General features: G+C 51.2%; 1 protein-coding gene across 2 annotated transcripts in view; it reads right to left on the reverse strand.

Moving 5' to 3' along the window:
• Positions 1 to 6,517, reverse strand: part of Iffo2 (intermediate filament family orphan 2) — a 42,510-nt gene extending 35,993 nt beyond the window's left edge. The window contains exon 1 of one of the 2 annotated variants that reach the window (XM_057784343.1): positions 5,475 to 6,517. In XM_057784343.1, the coding sequence (XP_057640326.1) occupies positions 5,475 to 6,124 (650 nt within the window). In that variant the 5' untranslated portion in view covers positions 6,125 to 6,517. The remainder of the gene's footprint in view (positions 1 to 5,474) is intronic. The other variant, XM_057784342.1, reaches the window with a different exon arrangement.
• Between the last annotated feature and the right edge of the window lie 14,386 nt (positions 6,518 to 20,903).

Raw genomic sequence — 20,903 nt, forward strand, 5'->3', positions numbered from 1 at the left:
ATGGCAGAGTCAGGATTCGAACCCTTCCCCACCATCCCAGGCCACCTCACTCAGAAATCAGAATCAAAAACCTCTATTGTTGTGAGTTTCCAAAATTAAAAAAGTATTGGTGGCTTGTGGACAATCTTCTGAGGCAGTCTTTGGGGCCTGGGGCATTCAGGGGCCAGCTCCCACCTGCTGGAGGACCTCCCTAGGGAGTGCTGGGAAAGGGAGGGACACTCAGCTGCCCACTGCACAGCCCTTTTTGGAGCCCTCCATTCTAAAAACCCAGCCGCTCCGGTCACAGTCAGAAGAAACAGCTGTGACAAAAGTCCCTCCTATCCTAGCAAGGCACTTTTTAAAAAGATTCTGAAAGTGGCCACATGAGAAGGTGGCAAGGAAGCCGTTGAGGAGGCCCTGCTGGAGGCAGATGTGGGCATCACCTGAGTTAGGATGAGAGACTAAGTGACAGAGGAGTTGTCCAGAGCCACCTGTGGATGGCGAGCCTCCCCAGGCCTCAGTTTCCCCACTTCTGAAATGAAAATACACAGCTGAATTGGTGGTTTCTTTTGCTTTTGCCAATAGCAAGCCGGTTTCCATACAGACTATCTTTTAGAATCATGGAAAAGTAGCCTGTGGCTGGCATGTGTCAAATTCCAGGGGCTCAGTCTCCCACTGTCCCCAAAGCCCATGAGGCACCTTACTATGGGCTCCAGGGATCTGAAGCACCCACTTGAAATCCAAGACAAAAGACAACACAGGTCCCTCAGACCCTCCAACAGCCTCCACTCACCCCAGGTACCAAGGACAAAGCCAGCCAGGAGCACATAAACCCTGTCTGTCTACCCACAGTGAGGGGAGAAAACCAGTCAGTCCTTGGTCACACTGGGCCTACAGGACAAAGGGGGACACTAGAAAGTTACCCTGCCCCGCAGGCAGCTGGACCGCCTCTTCCAGTCATTGCTACTTCCTGGAACAACCGTGACAACTTCCCTGATGCAGACAGTGGAACCTACCAAAACTGCTTGACAGCCACAAAGTAACCCAGCCTCCTCCTCCAGTAAATAAGAGGGAAAATCATGGGGATGTACCATGGTATGGACCCCGGTCATCCACAGCAGAGACAGGAAACGGGATGCCCAGAACACAGGAGGCACAAGAAACACAAAGTCATCTGAGAAAGCAAAAAGATCAGCCATGATGCAGACCCAGGGGTCACCCATGGGCATGCAGGTATCTTAGAGGCCAATTCAGAAAACCCATGTATTTAAAGTTCAGATAATTTGACAGGATTCTCCCAGGGAAAGCCCCCAACTTGCAAACTCAGAACAAGAGATCTTGGTGGCACTGGGTGGTGACAGAAAGAAGTGTTTGTTTTGGTTTCCAGATCAACGCTTTACAACTTTGCCCTCTATACAGTCTCGGTGACCACACTTCCTACCCGGTGAAGAGCAAGTTGGACTGAAGGGAAACCAGAGAAGGGTTAAGGGGGTGGGGAGCCGGGGCCAGAAGCTCTGCTTTGGGTTGGTGTTTGCAAAGAACCAGCCTGGTACTGCTGATGGTAGGTACTAGGGTGACTTAACGCTTGGAACACAAGACTATGTAAGTAAGATGAAGGGACAGACAAACCGGGTCTACCTAACCGTACACGTGACTTAGCAATGATGAGGAATGTTCAGATATATGCAAGAACTCCCAAAACACCATCTATGTGGAAGAAGCCAGATTTGGAAGACGACCTATCATGGGATCTCATTTTTGAGTCATCCAGAGAAAGTATACAGGTAGACACGGGGCAGATTGGTGACTGCTCCAGAGGGGAGCTGTTTGCAAACAGACAGGAAGAAATTGGGCGGGGGGGATCCGAGGATTCGAAAACTAGACCCTGGAGATGGGTACACTGCTCTAAATTTTCCTTTAAAAAAACCATTGCTGTACTTAGACTGGTGGCTTTAAGATGGACCAATTCCACCTCAGCAAAACCAGGGAACCACAGGTGCATGTGGAGAGAAACCAACCATGAGACAGGACCACAAAGGTCTGCAGCTTAAAAAGCTGGAAATACTTCCGGCTTATCATTCAGCGGCTGGAGCGGGAGGTCCATCCTGACCAATGGCAGAGACCTGGAGCTCTTCTCTCTCCAGCCAGGACCTCTCCAGTGCTCAGCACTGGGGTTCCACACCAGACGTCCCACGAAGCTTTGATGCCTTTGGCAGTCTACAGACCAAACAGGCCAGCACCTCGGTCTCGTCTCCTGGACTGTGACCTCTTAATAGTCAAAGTACCAGAGGGAGACTGGCAGCTCTGATATATTCACTTATTGCCACCCAAATTCCCCTGCACTCTGGGCAAGTGATGTGTCATGGAGTTTTAACCCCAGCACAAAGGCAGGCTCATATACTGACAAGCCTAGGCAGCCCCTCTCAGGTCACGTAGCACAGAGGGTTTTTTTTGGGGGGGAGGTAATTGTTTTTGTGTTTGACTTTTGGTTTTTCAAAACAGAATTTCTCTGTGTAGCTCTGGTTCTCCTGGAGCCCTCTCTGTAGACCAAGCTGGCCTCGAACTCACAGAGACCCGCCTGCCTCTTCCTCCTGAGACCTTTTTTTCTTTTTTGAAGTTAACTGTCTTCCTGCCTTCCTCCAGAAAGAGAAACTGCAATACAGCAGTAGATGAGAACAGAATTGTATATATTCATATTGTAGACGTGAATATATAATAAATTACCTGTTCTAGGCTCAGTGAATGCACCTGATGAGGCAATCGGCAGAAAACCAAAAGCATCTTGTCACTCACAGGTAAGCTGGTACCACCAGAAACTGTGTAAGCATCCTGCTTGGCCAGCAGGCGATAGTCTCCAAAGAAAAAGGCTTTAACCAACTATTAAAAAGTGAGTGTGCTGGGCTGCACAGATGGCTCAGCAGCTAGGAGCACTTACTGCTCTCGTAGAAGACCATGGATTCAGTTCCCAGCACCCACATGGTAGCCCACAAGTGCCCGTAACTCCACTTCCAGGGAGTTTTCCTCTTTTCACCAGCACCAGGCATGCACAGGCTGCCTGTTTATACATGCAGGAAAGACACTCATACACATAATCAATCAATCTTCAAAAACAATTGCATGCTGATGGACTCAGGTACACTGACATATATGTGAAAGCAAGAACACTTTCTTGACAGCACTAACATTTTGATGTATTTGGCTTTGGCTTTTTCCCCAACTTAGGTTTTTTGAGATAGGGTTTCCCTGTGTAACAGTCCTGGCTGTCCTGTAACTCACTCTGTAGACCAGGCTGGCCTTGAATTCACAGAGATCCACCTGCCTCTGCCTCCCGAGTGCTGGGAATAAATGTGTGAGCCGCTACTGCCCGGCTCGATGCAGTTGGTTTTTTGTTACATTTATTTATGTGTATCTGTGTGTGTGCGCACACGTGCCATTGCAAATGTGTAGAGGTCAGAGAACAACTTGCTGGAGTAGGTTCTCTCTGTCCACCATGTGGGTCTTTGGGGTACAACTATGGCCATCAGGCTTGACAGCAAGTGCCTTTACCTGATGAGCTATCTCACAGGCTCTTGCTGTAATTTTATTAACTACCCAAGGAGTTTTCCCCAAAGTATTATCGAGGAAGCCCAGGATGTCAAAGAGCACAGCTGTTGACCAACCACCTTGCTTTTACAGGTAGGGAAACTGAGGCCTGGACAAGGCAGAACACTCATTTTGGAGAAATCCAAAGCTTTGAATCAACTTCAGAGAAGAAAGGTCTTTCCAGTTCATAAGACAATGAAGAAAAGAAAGAAGGTATACATGAACCTCCCAGAAAGGCGGGAAGAGAGATGCCCGCACCCCACCTGTCTCAGCAGGGCCGGCTCATTCCAGGACAGTGCCAGAAGCTGACATCACGCCCCACACCCTGGGTGCAACCTGAACAGCTCATTGCTACATGCCAACCCATCTCTAAGCCTGGGCACAGTCTTTCCATCACCTTTGTAGCCAGGGCCAAAAAGCACACACACAATTAAACAAATGTAGTGCAAGCCTGTGTCATGACTACACTGCCAAGGGTGGCAGACAGGAGGGCCAGCCCAAGCTTCCTCCTCCAGTTTCACCATCCAAAGCAACTGCCTCCTTTCCTAGCCTGCCCTAATGGGATGACCACCAAGGGCAGTGGGTGGCCCCGTGTGAATGGCACAGGGCATTCCCAAGGCCAGAGAGAAAAGCAATCTCCAGCGAGCCAGGCCCTGCACGTGTAGCAGAGGCTCCAGGCATCTCTACACCTTGCTCATCGCAGGTAAGAACATCGACTTGATTATTTTACATCACCCAACAGGAGCCTCACGCCGCTCTACCCTGGAGTTTTCTGTTCCCATTTCCCTGATGAGTAAACAGGCCTCCAAGTAGCTGACATTCTCCCCTGCAGGGGATGGGAGCTAGCCCCGGACTTCTTCCTAGTCAGAAGACCTCAGGAGAGGGTGAGAAAGCAAACCCAGCCCCAGCTTCCAGGGAGACTGGAGGAATGGAAGGAATGGCCCCACTCCCTTTAAGAGTCAGGACAATAAAACAAAGTTAGGCATGGCTGAGATAGGAGTCTAGGACCAGAGGGCCCCTCCCCCACGCAGACCTGAGACCTATACACAGACCCTCTCTCTCCTTCTCTCTCTCTCCCTCCCTGTATCAGAAAGCTGAGCAGACAGTATTGTTAGCCAGGCTGCAGGCAGAGAGCAGTGCCAGTATTGCAGCCAGGAAATCTGGACTTCAAGGAGCACACTGGCCATCTTGCAGGCAGTCTGCCCCTGACCTCCAGCTGGACCCATGATCTGAGCACACCCAATATGCTAACCCATGAGTATCTCTCCCCTGGGGGGCCTCAATAAAGCTTGAGACTTGGGAGAATGTGAAGAAAAGAATGACTTTTTTTTAAAAGGCTAGAAGCTGAGGTTCTGGTTCTTTACAGACCTGGAACAAGACAGCCAACCTTGGGGCCCTAGGGACAGATCCATCCTTCTTCTCACATGAGCTCATTAAATTCAAGGACAAAAAAAAAAGATGACAACGTACTAGTGGAGAGTTTTTCTTTACACCTGCTATGGGAAGGGAATCCACCACCAACATCTCTAGGTAAATACCTAGCCTGGGAGACACACCAGCCAGGACTCCCATCAATAGATCAAATCTGGACTTGACTTTCACCACGGATTAGCCAAGCCGCCTTGGGCAAGTCACTTAGCACCTCTTCGCCTCAGTTTCCTCGTCTGCAATATGGGGACGAGACTGCCTCACACCGCATTGTCATGTGGACAGAATGAGATCACCACAAGTCCGCTGGTTATTACGTCCCTGGGAAACAATGTGCCTGGCCCCGGGGGTCGGCGCCCAGGTATCCTGCGCGCGCCCTACTCTAGCGGATTCAGATGACCGAGTCCTCCCGGCAGCCCGCAGCCCACCTGCCAGGCCCTGCTGCCCGGTCCCGAGAGCGGCGGAGGAGGGGCGCATCCACTCACCTCCGTTTGTACTCGTCACGCTCGCGCTTCACCTTGGCCAGCACGTTGTAGAGTGCGCGGATCTCTGGCGTGATAGTGTCAATCTGCACGCCCACGCCGTCCGGGTGCACCCACGACACGCCGGGGCCCTGCACTGTCTCCACGCCGCCGCCGCCCGTTCGCCGCACCTGCGTGTAGCTCCAGATGGTCCCGGGCAGGCGGCCGTAGTGCTGCGGATGAGAGCCGCCTCCGGGGGGCAGGCCGCCCAGGGCCACCGTGTTGGCGTTGATGCCGGTGGCCGCACCGACGGCCTGTCCGCCGCCCGCCGCCGGCGGCCGCAGCAGTTCGGGCCCGGTCTGCACGGCCTGCTCGCGGGAGAAGGTCTTGTAGCGCAGCCGCCGCTCGCGCTCACTCTGCTGCTGCTCCAGCTGCTTTTCCAGGAGCCGGTTACGCCGCTCCAGTTCGTGCACCTTGGCCAAGAAGCAGCGGAAGCGCACGTTGAGCCCCTTGAGGAGGTGGATGTTGGAGCCCAGATCGTCCCGCAGTGCAGCCGTTACGGGCGAGGGCCCCGGCCCGGCCCCACCACCACCGCCACCGCCTGCGCAGCCGCCGCCCCCCGGCGGGCAACCGAAAGCCAAGGCCATCTCCCCGAACAGCAGCGAGTTAACCATGCGCCGGCTGCGCGGCTCAGGGCCCCGGGCCCGCGGTTCCAGATGGGGTTCCAGCTCGGGGCCGGGCTCCCGGCGTGGCCGGGCCAGGGCGGGCGCGGGCTCCAGCGTGGCCGGGGTGGTGCCAGATGCGCGCCAGATGCAGCTCCGCAGCGCCGGAAGAGAGAGCGGGACGAGCCGGAGGTCGCTGTGGCTGCGTGGAGTTGGCAAGGGGCTTGGTGCCTGTGCCGCGACTGTCAGAGCTGCTGTGGACCGGCCGCAGCAGCGGCGCGTAGAGGACTCTCGGCCGGCGCTGCCCCCTCTGCGACGGGCCCCGCCCTCTGCAGGCACAGACCACGCCCCCTGGGCCCGTCCTCTGCAGACACAGACCACACCCCCTGCCTGGTCTTCCTCTGCAGACAAAGTCCACGCCCCTTCCTGACCCTCCTTCTATAGGCGAAGGCCAAGCCCCCTTACCTGGACCGCCCTCTGCGGGCATAGGCCACGCCCCCTCCACCCAATGCAGCGATTTCACCCGCTGAGACTCGACTCCCAGGCCCTGCAGCCTAGGCCACGCCCACAGTTCCTTGGACTCCGCCCACCCACAAGCTGCGCCACTTGTCTGCGAGGCGCTATTCGGCTTGCTGCAGTTCAGGCTCCGCCCAGCAACGGCCCGGAAAGCCCTCGCCTGAGTGCGGCGCTGCAGGCCTAGCGGGGTTCAGGTAATCTAACGCAGTCTGCACACGAAACTACAGCGGGGACCGCGGCAGAGCCGGGAGCTGCAGCCTCTTAAAGAGGCTGGCGGTCTGGATCCGCTCACTTCCCCTCCTGGGGAGCCCTCTCCCACCAAGTCTGCCAGGCAAGCTTGACTTCCCGCCTGCCTTCCCTCGGTGCCCCAAATTTCCCTGTCCCAGATTCTCACGCATGCGAGTGACTGTGGCCTGCAAAGGTCTGGCAGTCATTGCGTGCAAAGATACATGCATGCCAACACCCTAACTCCGGTCTCCGGCGGCATAGGTCGTCCTCCCGTCCCCCCCTAGGCAGATCCAGGGCTTCTCACCCGCTTCTGCCCGCAGTCTTTGAGCCCGCTGGGCCACAGGCAAACTGAGATTCAGGGACGCGAGGTAAGCTGGGGGAAGAGCAAGCAAGCAATGACGCTCCCAGCATGCCTGTCCTCAGCCCTGACTAGCCACCTCCCACCACCACATTCTCACAGGCTGCCATGATGTCGCTGAGCCTAGAACTGGGTGGTGGTGGTGGTGTCTATCCATCATTTCTCCCAGTTGCCTTGCTGCAGTGTGGAGAAGCGTCTATTTAGAGAACGCACCTATTCATCCATCTGTTCATTCATTCACTCCTCATTCATTCATTCATTCATTCATCCAGATGACTTCACTCTACCACCCTAAAGTCAGTGTCTCCAAGAATCTCCTGTCCCTACTACAAGCATCAGCATACAGCAGGTGCCTACTAAAGTATTAACCTCACTTTACAGAGGTCTCTGAGACCTGAGCCCTCACCGCCATCTCAAAGCATGCTCTAACCAGCCTTCCAAGCTGCTGGCCTTTGATCCTCACCACAGACTTCACAAAGGAGGGACACCACCCTTGAATGCCTGTGGCTTACTCTGTCAGCTCTTAACCAGATGTGTGGTATGTTCTAGATTCTTCCAGCCACATTTTTTCTTTTCACTGCTATTGTGTCTTGTTGCCAACTTGTGCCTTTGTTGTCTGTGTAAGCTAGTGGGCGGCAAGTACGCTGTCTTATGGGGACAATGCCTCAGGGACAGAGAAGACAGCAGCTTGCCCTGGGGTGGTGCTGTGCCTCTGTGACTGCCGTGTTTCAGGTTTGGTCATGTTGCCTTCCCTCACTGCCCAGCTCCTTGCCCCCTGACAAATGGCCTCACCTCCAAGCTCTGACAGTTCCCATGGGGCAGTCTTTCTCCTCTGAACCCAGCCCTATCTGGTCACTGTTCTGAACTCTTAGATCTCATAGCCTTTAATGCTTTCCTTATCCACCCCCTTTGCCTGGAAGTGGGGGGCTCTTGGGCTCCCATGTGGACTGAGCATAGCACTCTTGAGGGGGCTGTGACAGTGGATGGTCCCAAGAACCACTTTTATAGTCACTGGTCTTTTGAATGCTAGTCAGTGTTTCCTTTGATTCTGAATGACGTCCTTGTCCTTTTTCACCCATAGAAATCAGATGTGCCTGTATGATAGGTGCTCTAAATATCCTAAGCTACCAGTTGGACTTACCTCTATATCTCTTTGCTTGTTTTTTTTAGTATATGGGAGCATTCCACTTGCTAGGCAAGTCACATTCTTGCCCTGAATTTCATTTTAAAAAAATCACTTGTGTGTGTGTCTCTCTGTGTTGTGTGCCAGCACACACATACCACAACTTCAAATATTGATCCTTGCCTTCCACCTTACTTGAGACAAGATCTCCTGTCAGATGCTCTGTATGCCAGGCTTGCTGGCCCTGGAGGTTCTGGTGATTCTCCTGTTTCCTCCTGTTTCGTAGGAGCACTGGAATTACAGATGCCTGCCACTGCATCCGGCCTTATATGAGTCCCAGGGATCTGAACTCAGGACCTCACACTTGTGCAGCAGGGCTTCACCCACTGAGCTATCTCTCAAACCCCATTATTTAATGTGCTAATAAATAAATACATTGGGACTGGAGATATGGCTCAGCAGTTAAGGGCCCTGACTGCCCTTCCAGAGGACCCAGGTTCCATTCCCATCACCCACAGGGCAGGTCACAAAGGTCTGTAACTCCAGGATCCATCACCCTCACACAGACATACATGCAAGCAAAACACCAATGCACATAAAAATAAATTTAAAAAAGAAAAGAAATAAATATATCATCATGCAAGTTTGCTTTTTGAATACTTTGGTGACTTGCAGTTTGAATTCTTTTCATTGCATGTATTGTCAAAATGCAAAAAAAAAATGATATGGTTTTTGTTTGTTCTTTTTCAAGACAGGGTATCAGGTAGCCCAGGCTGGCCTTGAATTTCTGATGGTCCTGTGTCCACCTCCCAAGTGCTGAGATTACAGGCACAGGACATCATGCATGGTTAGACACCAAGGCCTTGTGCATTCTACGAAAAGCTGCTCTTCCAACAGCAACATCATAATACATTGTTTTATTTGTTTGTTGAGATAGTAAGAACTCTCTGTGTAGCCCAGGCTGGCCTTGTACTCCCAGAGATCCATCTGCTCTGCATATAGATGCTGGGATTAAAGACCACCATATGTGCCCTCATAATGCATTCTTATAAAGCCTTCTGAGCAGGGACTGAAGACTTCATCAGATGTCTGAGAAGCCCATGGCACGGAAAGGGTTAAAGGGCCATCTTTCTGAAAAAGCACCATACAAGCTTTTCCAGGAAAGCTCCCTGCTGCCAAGTTGTCCTAGCTGGGTATAAAGCCCTCTTGGAGAGGGACAGTCCTGTCCTGAGCACCGAGGGGCTCAGACACCCCATGACCCTGGATGGACTCTTGCTTGAACCATGTCCTGCAGTAGAAGCTGAGGAGGGAGCTGGAGAGGGAGCTCCTGGGGACACTAGACCCTCCTGAATCAATGGCAGGGCGTGAAGGAGGACATGCTAAACAGAGGCCGGATCCGAAGAGGACCACAGATCCTTGAGGTTGAAGGGCTCGAACAGAGCTATACCATTGTGGTATCTACAAACAAGAGAGCTGGGATGCCGCTCGTTCGCCACAGAGTGGTACCAGCAGTGAGTCGCGTGTCCTGCTCTTTGTGCTTAAGGTGAGAGGGAGAAATACCAACTAACCCACCAGCTGGGGCACCAGCACCTTCCAGCTTGCCCAGTAGTTGAGGGTTTCCCTTGATGCAGACATTCAGTGCCCAAACCCAAGATCAGTTGCCCCGCCCTCCAGCCCAGATAGAACTGGATGCTTCTGAAGCCACAGTTCCTAGCCATCTCTGTCAGCTGTTATTACCGTCATTCTGCACTTGTTTGGGGTTGCTTTGCTCAAGCAAACAGAGGAAGATCTCTGTGTCCATCGTGAGCAGAGCAACATCCACGATTCTACCCAGCACCCACTCCCGTGCCTAAGTTCAGCCTGCTGCTATCCTCCAAGCTTCAGGTTTCAGAACATTCCAATCAGGCTCCTTCTCCAGTGACATGAGCACCTGCAGTGAGCCATCGTGGCACCCAGGGGAGGGATTGGCTATGAGTCCTCACAGTGCCAGATGAAGACGCATCCCTGAAACAGGCTTCATTCTGGAGATGTCCCATGGTTCCTCCCCCAAAGAAACAATAATGGCAACAGCGACCAAAAAAAAAAAAAAAAAAAAAAAAATTCTTGGCAGAAATGGTGACTAGCGCTCACTTGGGCTCAGCTGCACGTTGCAGAAGCTCATCCTTAGTGGGACCTCCAGGCTACACACGGCTTTGGCTGTCTGTTGGCTCCACGATTATTCTGGGTGTGTTCACCTTCCTCGAAAAGGGTGTGGATCTCACTAAATTCAGGGCGCCAGAGTGTCCTGCTGGCTGCCCGGACAGGGCTGATCTTGGTCAGCAGTCTTGAAGAAGCCCCTGGTGGCTTCGGGCACCTTCCCAACGGAGGATGCCAGACTGGGTGCCACTGTCTCTGTAGTGTTGTTGGGAACGGGGACCCGGACTCAGGCACCCCAGATGATCACCTGTGTGATTCCACCTCCCTAGGCCTCGGCTTTCTCTCTGGGAAATGGGGTGGCAATGGTTTATAGGTCTGCTGTGACATGCTAACTGTCATGAGCAGCCTTCTTCCCACCCCATCCTACATGGCAATGGACTCTGGGCCAGGCCTACGGGAGGCCAGCCTGGATCACTCTCCGGAGAGCCACAGGACTGGAGGGCCTTGCCATCGACCTCCATCCCTGTCTCCCACAGACTGACCTCACTCAGGAGATAGGGAATGAAGAAATGACAGACACATATGCAGGAAAGCTGAGACTGGGTAGGCCGTGGGCTCCGATGGAGAGACAGCATCAGTTGGGAAATTCGGTGTGTTTATTATATAGATAGGTGGGGGGTGGGTGTTAGCTGATGTCAGTGGGGTTCTCTGTTGAGTGCAGTCTCAGGATGCAGTCATCCTGAGGAGGAAGTGGTAGATACTGTCTTACTTTCAACTGTGAGCCAGAGGAAGGCCTTGCTGTTGCTATGGGTCTTGAGCCTTGGCGTCCTTAAAGTGGCCATGCTCTTGCAAATGCACATTCATCCAGGGGTACACTCACTCCCCAAACAGGACAGGTATCTCTTGAAGGTATCCTTTCCCCACCACCCCCCACTCTCATGACTCCATCTATCAAATACTTCTCCTGCAAATAGAGAAGGAGAGGCTCATGGGAAGAAAGGACTCAGCCGAGGACACAGGGCACAACACAGCTCAACTAAGAATCCAGTTCCAACCTCTCTGCCGAGCCCTCCCGCTCTGCCTATATCTCCTCCCATAACACCTTTGCTTCCTTTCACCCATTTGTATCTGGTGTGTATGGGGGCAGGGAGCATGGGCACATGTGCCACTGCGGGCATCTGTAGGTCAGAGGACAACCTGTGGGAGTCGGCGCAGGTCCCAGTGATGGAACTCGGGTCCTTGGGCTTGGTGGCCAGGCACCTTTACTGCTGAAGCTGTCTCAATAGCGCCTCCCCTGGCCTCTTAAAGGGGAACGAGGGACAAAGTTGTGTTTTCAGAAACCATAAAATGAGCAGGAAGAGATATATAGAAGCAGGGGGTGAGCCAGGTGGTGGCGGATACCTTTAATCTCAGCACTCGGGAGGCAGAAGCAGGTGGATCTCTGAATTTGAGGCAAGCCTGATCTACAGAGCTAGTTCCAGGAAAGCCAGGGCTTTCCTGTCTTGAAAACCCTGTCTCGAAAAACAAAAACAAACAATAAAAGCAAGGGATAGTGGTGCCATCAATGAACCCAGAGCCCAAAAGCAAAGCCATTGTGTGGTCCTGCTGCTGGGTCTTTGCACACGTGGACTTCTCCAGAACTCGGTCCCCAGGCTTTCTGGCTGGCTGGCCGGCTCCTGACTTATTTCTTTGGGACTCCTTCTTGCTTCTTCTTTTGACTCTACCCAGGGGTGTAAATTACATCTGGTAAATGCGCAGGTACTAAGTGTACACAGCTCAATAAACTTATAAATGTGCGTTTATTCACCAGACCACATCCCACACATGGGGGAGCTCCCTCTTGTTCCCCTTCAGTCTCCGGCTCCCAAAGTTGCGAGGACTTTTCTCACATCCTCGATTCCTTTCTGGTCAATTCTGGAACTGCATGTTCTGGTGTAGGATGTGCCCAACTTATTTCTCTCAGCCTGAATGTGAGATTCGCCCCCATATTGCGCATACAGCAACAGTTAGTTCCTCTGCTGTGTGGTGTCACATGGTGTAGACACATCAGGGTAGATTCATTCCATCCTGCTGCAGGTGCTGGCGCTGCTGCAGACCCTCTCAAAGATGCTTTTGGAAAATTTAGGTACTTATCCATCTGGGTATGGCCCCAGAGATGGATCATGGCAACAATGAACTCAAGCAAGTTCAGTGCTAACAGACACAGGCAGACAGCTTTCTAAGCCCACCATTCGATTCACCAAACCTGCGGGAAGTGGGAGTGTAGACAGAAGTCCTGAGCCATCATAGCTGCCCCCCGCTGCTCGCTCTGCTCTGTGGCATAGCCAAACCTCTGTGACATGTGTCCATTAGTATACTGCCCCTTCGCCTCTCACACCTCCGTCTGACCCACAGCTCCCTGGGGAAGATGAAGCCAGGCTGTCACCCCAGCCTTGGCCTTCCCTTTTCCATATTCTTCCAAGCACCCTTGAAGTCCTGTCTGGAGGACGACACAGGTCCTTCTCTTTGCTGTATACTAACTCATCTGAGGCCCAGTGTTTAACGAGGTGGTTCTTCCCTTGGTGGGGGAAAGGCAGGAATACTGTGCCCACCAATTAAAGGGGGGTGATGCCATTGGTAAAGTACCTGTCACACAGCATGAGAATTCCATCACCCACATGAAATCCAGGAGAGGCAACATTTCCTACCCCAGTATTACTATCATTTGAACACAGCACAGTCCACAGAGATGGACCCCAGCCCAAGGAGAAGGCAGGCACCGAGCACCTCTGTCTGCTATGTGGGCAGCGTCTTTATCCATCCTCATCACACCCTGCTCACATCAGCTCCAACATCAGTGGGTTGAGCGGCACTCAGCGCCTGTTGGGCACCATTCTCGTCTAACAAATTTAAGCACAGGACCCTCGTGCCCTTTTTAAAGATGGAGAAACTGATGATGGGAGAGGAGAAGCTAGGCAGCCAGAAGTTCCTGCACTTGGGGACCCAGATAGCCAAGGTTCAAATGTGGATACAGTGCTGTAACTCCAAGGGTCCTAGAACGACAGGGATGGGAGAGTAAGGTGTCCTCGGTGTACTGGGCCTCTCCTGCCGTCTCTACAGGCTGCCTTTCCTCCAGTAGAAGGCAGCTGGGTACACGCACATTTAACCTCCCCAGTGGTGTCATGCCTAGGGAAAGTCCTCAGAGGAACGCAAGGCAGGCTCTAGTAGCTTTGTGGTACAAATACTGTTGCAGCAATGGTCTTAGCCACAGGACCTCTGGGTAGGAGGTGACCAGAAAAGAAAGGTGAATCAGAAGCCCTATTCCTGCGCCAGCTCTGCCAGAACCATGAGGAAGAGTAACGCCCTGAATTTACCCAGGCCTCAATGACAGATAGGTCTCCTGCTGTCCTCAGCACAAACTTGGAAATCAGTCAACATCCAGAAGTCACTGAGTCAGCCCAGTGACCTCCCGATGGCAGTTTTGTAAGTGCAGAGGCTAACTCAGCCCACACCTGCCCCCACCCACCAGCCAGACTCAACACAGACGGGAAGAACCACCAAGTGCCCAGTGGCAGGTAACAATGGAAGCCTCAGTTCATCCCTATGATGCAGGACTCAGGATGTCTGGAAAGGTGACCTATCACCTATCGACATGGCGGCAAGGCACAAAGTCATGGAAGAAGCCAGCTCCTGGTGGCTTACAGTTATGCCCGTAGGTCACTGCATGTGTCAACCCTCATCTGAGAAGCTCCTCATACAGGGGGTGGTGATTAACACAGAGACCCACAATGGGTCAAGGGGTAGAGAATATGAAATGATGGGATGCTCAGTCCCAAATGGGACATCTGTGTCACACCCTTTGTTCCAAGACTCGAGAACCATCTCTGAAGAGACAAGTGGGGAAGTTTGGACGAGCCAAAAGGTGTGAGCAACTGTCAGGGAACAGTGCTTTCTGAAGCCAGCAGGGCAGCTGCACACGGGAACAACTCAGAGGGGTTGCAGCAGCTGTGCAAGCTCAAGCCAGACAAAGCCCCAGCCGTCAGGGCTGGTGTTTCAGGGGAGGCTGCTTGTTCGTCCTGGCTACCCGGCTAGCTTAGCCCCGACATAATCACACAGAAACTGTATTAATTAAATCACTGCTTGGTCCATTAGCTCTAGCTTCTTACTGGCTAACTCTTATATTAATTTAACCCATTTTTATTAATCTGTATATCACCATGCGGCAGTGGCTTACCGGGTAAAATTCCCAGCATCTGTCTCTGGTGGCTCCATGGCGTCTCTCTGACTCTGCTTTCTTCCTCCCAGAATTCAGTTCTGTCTCCCTACCTACCTAAGTTCTGCCCTATCAACAGGCCAAGGCAGTTTCTTTATTCATTAACCAAGAAAAGCAACACACAGACAGAGATCTCCCACATGAGGGTGGAGATAAGATAAAATCCTACCCGCAAAAATCCCACAAACATTTTTGTAATTTTTTTTTTACTGTAACTTTCAATAAAATACATGTAACAGAGCTGGAGAGGTGATTCAGAAGTTAAAAGAGCTTACCACGATACAATTACAAAAAACCCAGGTTCAGTTCCCAGCACCCACATGGTGGCCCACAAGCGTCCAGTCCAGTTCCAGAGCAGCCTTAGCAGGTACCTGGCTAGCATGTGGTATACATACATACATATATACATACATACATGTATACATACAGGCAAAACACTAAAATAGTTTTTGTTAAATGTTTGTAAGGACCAGATGTAGCCTCCTGCAGCCAATTGTAATCCCTTCATCAGGAATTTTCTTGTTGGTGGAGAGTGACCTGTCACTGTCACCATCGGGGTCAAGATCTGAGACACCCACTGGTAAGAGGGGAGGTACTGGAATCAGACAAGAGAATCTCCTGACTCAGTCATATTTCTGCGTATGAAGCATCTTTGTCCCCATTTTCAGATGAGGCAGAAGAGACTGTGCAAACATCAGCGAGCATCCTCTCACTTGGGACCCAAAATTCCCAACAATCTGACTCTTCTGTCTGGGTGTCATGAGCCTCATGAAGTCACCTGGAAGAGGCAGCTGGGGACACGCAGTGTCAACCTTCTCCACCAGGCCTGTGGAACCTTCCAGGCCCTTGACTCACTCTCTCTGCGATCTTAATTATTAGTTTGTCGAAGTTAAAGGACGTCTGAAGCCTCAAGGCATTATGGTCTCAGTAGCTCTGTCCATCATTATGATGATGGTTTTTAGAATATATATATATATATTTCTGTGAGGTCCAGGACAGCCAGGGCTATTATACAGAGAAACCCTGTCTTGGAAAAAAAAGAGAGAAATCTTTTTGTATGTGTATATATACATGTGCATGAGCACAGGTGTGCAGGTCAGAGGTCAGTCCTTACCTTTCACCTTGTTTGAGACAGGATCTCTTGTTCCCTACTGCATACGCCAGGCTAGCTGCCCATGCACTTCCGCAGATTCCCGTCTTCACCTCCCGTCTTGTCGTAGGAATGAGCTGTGATTACAGATGTCCCTGTCCTCCCACATCTGGCTTTAGGTAGGTTTTAGGCATCTGAACTCAGGTCCTCATACGCACACAGCAAGCCCTTACCCGCTGTTCACCCCAGAGGGCTGTTAGTACAATCAGCCCCGAGCAGGACTGTAGGAATGACAGCAGTGGTCTGCACTGGCTGTGAATTGTCACCGAGCCATCGAGATGAGCTCAGCAAAGGCCAACAGGCACCCTGAGGCTGCTCAGACACACTCAGCCATCTTGTTTAGAGCGCGGGATACCAAAGCTGCTTCTGCTGTCACCACAGGCTCTGCCGGCGTCACATCCACAGTGGGGCTACAGGGACGGACCCCAAGGCGATCTTAGACTTGTGGGTACAGCATTCAATAGCTCTGATTCCCAAATGAGGCCTTATCCGCACCCCTGTGTACTTCCCCTGCATTTGACACGGAGAGTTCTCTCTATCTGTGCTCAACACCTGCTGGTCCCTTTTCAATAGACACAATAGGCCCAGCCCCAGGCCTTTAGCTGGAACCTACCTGGAATTCCACAGCCCCTGCCTGCTCTTATCAAAGCTGATTTGTGGCTATGTCTATGGGAAATTACATTAATTATGTTGGTTGGTGTGGAAAGACCTCATCTAAAAGTGGGCGACACCATTCCCTAGGCGTGGGTCCTGAACTGTATAAAAAAGAGAGAGAAGGTGAACGGAGCACACGCTTGCATGCATTCATTCTCCCTCTGTTCCTGACTGTGGCTGTGATGTGACCACCATCTTCAAGTTCTCGCTGCCTTGACCTCCCTGCAGTGATGGACTGAAGCCTGGGGTTGGGAGCTGAAACAAACCCCTTCGCCCCTAAGCTGCCTTCATCGGGCATCTTATCACAGGAAAGGAGATGAAACCAAGAAGCCTTGGATTTCCAGAGAAATCTTCCAAAGTAAACACCTCACAGTTTCCAGCATCCATCTCCCATAAGGCCGTGCCACCAAACAACCGCCCAGGCATATAGGCCTGGGTCACAGCACAGGGCCACCCAGGAGGCTGCTGGTAGTCTCCGGGCTTGCCATGCAGCCTGAGCAAGGTGCACCGTCCTCCATTTCAGCTCCTCCCAGGAAAGCGGCCTGCTTTCTCCTGACCTAAATCCTTGGCCACCTTCCTGACTCCTGTCTGTGTCCCTCCCCTCAGGCCAGTGACTCCAAGATCAGCCCTCTAGATCTGGCCTAGCTATCTAGACGGCATTCATAGAGTCCCTCTTGAAGATCTTGTCTCTACACCTGCTGGGTTCACAACAGTGGGCTACCGGGAGGACGGGGCACAGTCTGTGCCCCAGTGAACCCACAGCGGCTAGAGAGGAGGAAGGGAAGTGACTCTGAGATTACATCAGAGCTGTGACAGGTGAGAACAGACTTTAGATGTGAAACAGACCACTGTGAGGTTAGCTCAATGTGGGGTGCGGGGTGAGAAGCATGTTCCAGGCTCAGGGAGCAGCAAGACCCGCCTCAGAGTGGTAGAGAGAACCGTGGTATGCTCTCAGCTGCGGGGTAGAGGGGGCAGAATTGAGGACCCTAAGAGCTGGGATCCTCGAGGACATGGAATATCTTATAAAGGATTTGGAGCAGGAGAAACAAACAGGTAATGGACTGGTCCAACCTGTGTTTAAAAGCAGACATGCTGGGATTCCTTTCCTTGTTCTCACCTCGAAGTCTCTTCCAGACCCTGCCGCAGCCAGGCAAGGCCACTATGTTCCCAAACCATCCGCACTCCAAAGTGACCAGGGAACACCACCGCCCTCTCACAAGTCATAGCCTTTCTCTCCTTCACTAAGACTAAGGACCTCCTTCCTATTTTCTGGCAAGGAAGAAGAGACAGCTCATACCTGTCGCCTCCTCGTCCCCACTCTGTGACCAAACACTGCCATCCCTCTGCTGCCAAAACTGGACTCTGCCCTTTCCCGAGGCCAGTCCAACCCTTGGGTGTTGGACACCATCTTCCGCCGGGAATAATGCTGCTCATTTTGCTTATTTTCACAGCAAAATGTCACCAAAGAGTGGAGCATTTTCTCAAGTTATTTCCATTTGAAGATATATCAACAAATCTAACTGAACAAAGAGCAAGAAACTATGATATGATCATGAACCAAGAAGAACCTCAGGGAATGAAAAGTAGAGAAAATGAAAATCAAAAATTAATGGCTAGGGGCTGCAGAAATAGTTTAGCAAGCAAAGGTACTTGCAGTCAAGTGTAACGGCCTGAGTTCGATCCCCAGGATCCACACAAAAGGAGAGGCCTGACTCCCTCGAGGTTTTATTATATCGCTGGATTCAATAGCTCCTAGGGTTAGCAGAAAATATAGCAGGGGTTTGGGGATTTTGCTCAGTTGGTAGGAAAGGCCTGTCTGGAACACACAAAGCACTTGGTTTGATCCCTAGCATGGAATAAACTGGGCATGGTGGTGCATGCCTTACTCTCAGGACTTGTCGGCAGGAGGATAAGATGTTCAAGGTCGTCCTGCATTGCACAGTGAATTTGAGACCACTGAACTACACAAGACACTGCCTCAAAGGGAAAAGAAGGAAAAGGAAAGAATTGGAAGAGGAGAGAGCATACAAGGAGAGTGGAAAATTCTCGGGAGGGGCTGCCCAGGCCTGCCATTGGGCCATATGCTACTTCCAAACTCTGAACTCCAGGGCAGGGCTGACTAGCACCAGGCAACTCTAGACAGTGTGCTGGATTCTTTATACATCTTCTTTCTATCCCCCGACCTCACCCCCATCTCTCAGAAATGCCCAGTATCTTGGAGGTTGTCAAATCCACACTGCGACCAGGTGGGTCCTCTAGAGAGTATCACTGACCTACTCACCGAGGGCAAAGTCTTTGGAGAGTTACTCAGAAGTCCTAACATGTATAGCCAACATCGAGGCTAACCTTGATGCTGGTTCTCTGGTTTGCTCTGCTGCTCTGGAATCCCAAATCCAGTTCTGGAAGACCTCCAGAAGGTTACTTGGAGGGCTGGCGGTAAGAGGCCACATGGGCAGCTCTGCCTCTAAAGACAAATGCAAAGAAACATCCCTTATCACTTCCTCCTTCACCCCACCCCCAACACTATGAGCATCAGACCTAAGGGGCTGGCACATGCTAGGGAACTGGTTTACTAGTGAGCCACACTCCCAACCCCTAAATTTTATTTAGAGGCAGGGTCTCACTAAATTGCCTAGCTAGTCTAGAACTCGCAATGTAGCCCAGAGAGACTTTGAACTCACGATCTTCCTGCCCCAAGGCTGGGAGGACATGTGCGTAGCAGTATACCCAACCACAAACAGAGTTTCTTCTCTTCTTCTCTGAGATCCTCCCATGAGGGAGACACCCCTAGTGTTCTTGAGAACAGTTCCTCCCTGTGGATGGAAGGTCTTCCAGAAAAGCCTGAGGCAAACGGGGTGTATGAGAACATACTGCTCTGTTGAGCCTGCAAGGACCTTCCCATTTGTGCAAAACAGCTAGACATGGCGCATCAAAAACCTTCAAATTGCTTTAGCCCAGCACAGACTCGTAATAAAACATTCTTAAGCAATGAAACAAAGATGTAAAGAAGCACTTACAAGGTTATATAAGAAGAAAACTTAGAAACAAGCTATGCCTCAGGGGATTTCCATGTGCAGCGGCAGTAAGTCCAAGAGGTTTAACACAAGGGAGCCTTTGAGAGATGCTTAAGGTGCTGACTGAGGCGGCTCAGCACGGAGAGCTCGACTGACCCTGTAGCCCCACTTGGTAGAATGAGAGCCTCGACTCCTGCAAGCTGTCCTCTGACTTCCACATGAGTGCGCGGCACATGCACACACTCACACACAGGTATATAAACAAATGCAATAAAAATAAAGAAAATAATGATGTGGAAAGATAGTCACAAGAAAATGTAAGAAAAACGTGTGTTTCAGTCACTTTTTACATCTTGGGCATACAAAAGAAATGGAAATAAATGTAGTAAGACTTTCATGGTGGTTCTATCGGGGTGCTTGTGTTTGGTTTTTGTTTGTTTTGAGATATATCTCCTGTAGCCCTGGCTGCATAGTTGTGGATGACCTTGAACTCCTGACCATCCTGCCTCTATCTCCCAAGTGCATTCTTCAGTCCTTGGCTTAAACACAGTCTATGATGTGCCTTCTCTTCTTCTTCTTCTCTTCTTCTTTTTCTTCTTCTTCTTCTTCTTCTTCTTCTTCTTCTTCTTCTTCTTCTTCTTCTTCTTCTTCTTCCTCTTCCTCTTCCTCTTCCTCTTCCTCTTCCTCTTTTTTTTAAATTGGTTTTTCCAACACAGGGTTTCATTGTGTAACAGTCCTGGCTGTCCTGGAACTTACTATGTAGACCAGGCTGGCCTCAAATTCACATAGTTCTGCTTGCCTCTGCCTCCCAAGTGCTGGGATTAAAGGCATTCACCACCACGCCTGATAACATAGCTCCATTTTCAAAGAATTTGCGTTGGATGTAAACACTAATACAGGTAAGATACATTAGTTATGTACAATTATTATACGTCAATTTCAGTTTTTTAACTTTTATGTGTTTGTGGTATTAGGACTGAAACCCAGGACCTCATAAATACTAGGCAAGTGCTCTACCACTGAGCCCTATCCCCAACTCTTTAATTTGTCTAATTATACAAGGAATGCAGAATGACAGCCTCATGGTGAAATAGTCAAACAGAATTCATAAAGCTATCATCATCCACAGCCACTACTGACACCATCTGCTGGTGTCCATTTCCCTCTGGACGTGTACACTGAGAAGTGTGCAGGCTGCTTTTGAGGCTGGAGAGACGGCTCAGCAGCTAAGAGCACTGGCTGCCCTTGTAGAAGTCTTCGGTTCAATCCAGCACCCATATAGAGGCTCATAACCCACCTGTAACTGTAGTCTCAGGGGATCCAACATCCCATTGTAGACTCCAGGGATACTTCAGGCATG

The sequence above is a fragment of the Chionomys nivalis genome, chromosome 11 (genome assembly GCF_950005125.1).
Source record: "Chionomys nivalis chromosome 11, mChiNiv1.1, whole genome shotgun sequence".
NCBI lineage: Eukaryota > Metazoa > Chordata > Mammalia > Rodentia > Cricetidae > Chionomys > Chionomys nivalis.